The sequence below is a fragment of the Cryptotermes secundus genome, unplaced genomic scaffold (assembly GCF_002891405.2).
Source record: "Cryptotermes secundus unplaced genomic scaffold, Csec_1.0 scaffold579, whole genome shotgun sequence".
Classification (NCBI taxonomy): Eukaryota; Metazoa; Arthropoda; class Insecta; order Blattodea; family Kalotermitidae; genus Cryptotermes; species Cryptotermes secundus.
Genome location: NW_019719366.1, coordinates 1,373,998 through 1,377,145, shown reverse-complemented (window position 1 = coordinate 1,377,145; position 3,148 = coordinate 1,373,998). Strand labels below are relative to the sequence as shown.

The 3,148-nt window shown below is 36.9% G+C and overlaps 1 protein-coding gene across 1 annotated transcript in view; it reads left to right on the top strand.

Annotated features, from left to right (window-relative positions):
- Positions 1–793: 793 nt before the first annotated feature.
- The window catches only part of LOC111864980 (importin-4), a gene marked incomplete at its 5' end in the record, with an annotated part of 21,517 nt that continues 19,162 nt past the window's right edge, over positions 794–3,148 (top strand). Inside the window, 2 exons of the mRNA XM_033751712.1 lie at positions 794–1,076; positions 2,261–2,377. Coding sequence (XP_033607603.1) covers positions 794–1,076; positions 2,261–2,377 — 400 coding nt within the window. The remainder of the gene's footprint in view (positions 1,077–2,260; positions 2,378–3,148) is intronic.

Genomic DNA, 3,148 nt, shown 5'->3' with positions numbered 1-3,148 from the left:
TAATAGAGCCCTTCTGAATGTAGCAGTCACTCAGGTAATCCGAGAAATTCCCTGTCATTTGTGGCGCCTGAGGCTCATTACATTGTTCACAAGAGGCCATCATCCATCCTGAGCCATGTGAATCCAGTGAAGACCATTTCCTTAAGGCACATTATATTATTTTCCTCTAATCTCTGCCTAGTGGTTCCACCCAGTCTCTTCTCTTCAAGAACTGACTAAAATCTTGTATGCATTTCTCATCACTATCACGTATTCTACATAACTCACTCGCCCTAATAATATTTGGTGAACAACAGAAATTTATGAAGCTCCTCAGGGTGTAGTTTTTCATCATACTCTTACNGGTTAATATTTTAGTCTCAGATGAGTCAGTATCCCTAAATAGTATGTAAATAAACATGAGTGTAGCCACTTTATGGCCTGTGTATTTAAATAGGAATATAGTAATCTCACATTGCAATCCAGTAATGTAATAATGTGTAATTAGAAACACCTGAAGATGACCCTTTAAGGGTCAAAACATGTAGTGTAACCCAAATTAATAAAAGCTATTATGTTGGTGACAGAACTTGTATTATTAGTAGGCCATGACCGTTTCCTTCCATATTTTTTCCAGTAGCTGTTCGCTATCCAACCTGTCATTCAGTGCCTTATATTCTGAGCTACAGAGAGCATTGCTATATGAACCATAAATATAATTGTGCAAACACCCACCATAAGGTGGTAATGTAATATGAAGTTGGATCAAACTTGATAACCAGAATTTTAAGCCTGACCATACATAACCTCTTTGTGTATCTCATCTTCATTACAGCCTGACATTAGCCTGTATGCATCACAGCTTCTGCCTGTGCTGTTTGATTACCTGTCAAGTGTATGCTCCCAGCTGCAAGAGAAAGGAAAAGAACCTCCTGGCTTGGATCGCATATTTTATGCACTAGAGATGTTCTGCGAAAATCTAGGGGATGAGCTGTTACCATATTTGCCAACCTTAATGGACAGATTGTTCACAGCCTTAAATCCAAACAACCTGGTTCATCTTCAAGAACTGGCACTTAGTTGCATAGGTGCTACAGGTTGGCATTGATATTCCTAATAGATATAAGTATAGACTAGGTAAATAGCATAAATTCTCAGAAAATATAAATATTTTAAGGTGTACCTTCAGTCATTGACCATTTAATAGAGCCCTTCTGAATGTAGCAGTCACTCAGGTAATCCGAGAAATTCCCTGTCATTTGTGGCGCCTGAGGCTCATTACATTGTTCACAAGAGGCCATCATCCATCCTGAGCCATGTGAATCCAGTGAAGACCATTTCCTTAAGGCACATTATATTATTTTCCTCTAATCTCTGCCTAGTGGTTCCACCCAGTCTCTTCTCTTCAAGAACTGACTAAAATCTTGTATGCATTTCTCATCACTATCACGTATTCTACATAACTCACTCGCCCTAATAATATTTGGTGAACAACAGAAATTTATGAAGCTCCTCAGGGTGTAGTTTTTCATCATACTCTTACATACACTGTCTTTGGTCCAGATTTTCTTCTCAGCACCCTCTACTTAAATGTCTACATTATACTTTTGTCACAGTGAGACTAATGTTATATGTAACCTAATTTTTCCTTAACTCTTGATGTGATTTTTGATGTTGTGGATGATGTTTCATAATCCCTGAATGTAATGTACTAAATATAAATAAGTAATTCTCCTCCTTTTTCACTTAGACTTGTTTGTATCTTTCAATTTCTCTCAGTCCTTTCCCTATCCAATTAGATTATAATTTACACTAATCAAAAACTCATACTCTGCTCCTTTTGCCTGTAAAACATAAAACATTAAGTATGAGATATTGCACCAAATATTTCTTTTTGTGTGGCTTGTAGTGCAGCAGTGTGGTTCAGAATAGGGAGAAGGGAAAAACTCCTGGCAACCATGTCACGGCTTAATAGTTTCTATAAGGAACTGATATTGACATCACCTATAAAATGTGTACCATTGTATTGTATAAATATAAATTTAGCAACAGTTTGCTATATGTAATAATTTAAAATACACATTATGGTAATGAGATGCAAGATGTGCATATTCACATGCTTTCAAATAGTGTTATTATATTACTCATAGGACTTCCTACTCCATTTCCTTTTATTGTGTTGGTCAGTTACTTATTATGAAACTAAATTGGTTGATCGTTCTATATATTTTGTCGATTTCTAGGTTAGATTAAGGTTGACTGGAAATTGTTTTCTCAACAGCTAATGCTGCCAAGGATGGAATGATTCCTTATTTTCCTCGCATCATTGAAATCTTGAAAGTGTATTTAAATGAGGAGCAGAGTGACGAGACCCTTTGCCTTCAAATACAGGCTGTTGGTGAGTACATAGCTCTGCAATGTAATGATCTTCTTGATAGACATTAGCTTAATTGATGTTTCTACTTTCTTCCTGAGCCAAGTAAATACTCTTTGTTAAACCCATGGTCAGTTTTTATGAGGCTTGCTACAGAAGCAGTTCTTGCTAATTGATGTCTGAACACAACTGATATACAAGCTTTTGTGATAGTGACAGTTTTGTTCGCTGATCACAGTGGCTGCACAGTCTAAGGCATGAACTGTTTTTACTCGCTCAGACGCTTGGTTCATGGGTTCGAATCCCACTCAAGGCATGGATGTCTCTGTGTATAGGTAGTGGCATTATGATGGGCTGATTCCCCATCCAAGAAGTCCTACCGACTGTATAGGATGAAGAAACTGAAAAAGTGCCCAAGGTCCAACAAAAGGACTGTACATCCATAGACAGATAAACAGTTTTGTTCTTTTGTAGTATACCATAATTTAGTGTGAATTATTGTTATATCACATTTTCATCAAAAATGAAAAATAACATTATTATTGATTTTTGAAGGCAGTAGCAATGAAAGTAATGAAATTGTTATAGTGGAACTGCGTTAATTTTAAGTACTTTGGACTGAAAAATATGAAACTTGAATACGTAGTGTGTTCAAAAAGTGTCGAACCTTTGGTCGGCAGAAATACATTTATTGATTTGGAGGTACAAAACCCTAATCCCCTTCAAAGTAGTCTCCTTGGTAATGCACACACTTCTCCCAGCGCTTCCGCCATTGTTGGAAACACTTCTGGAACG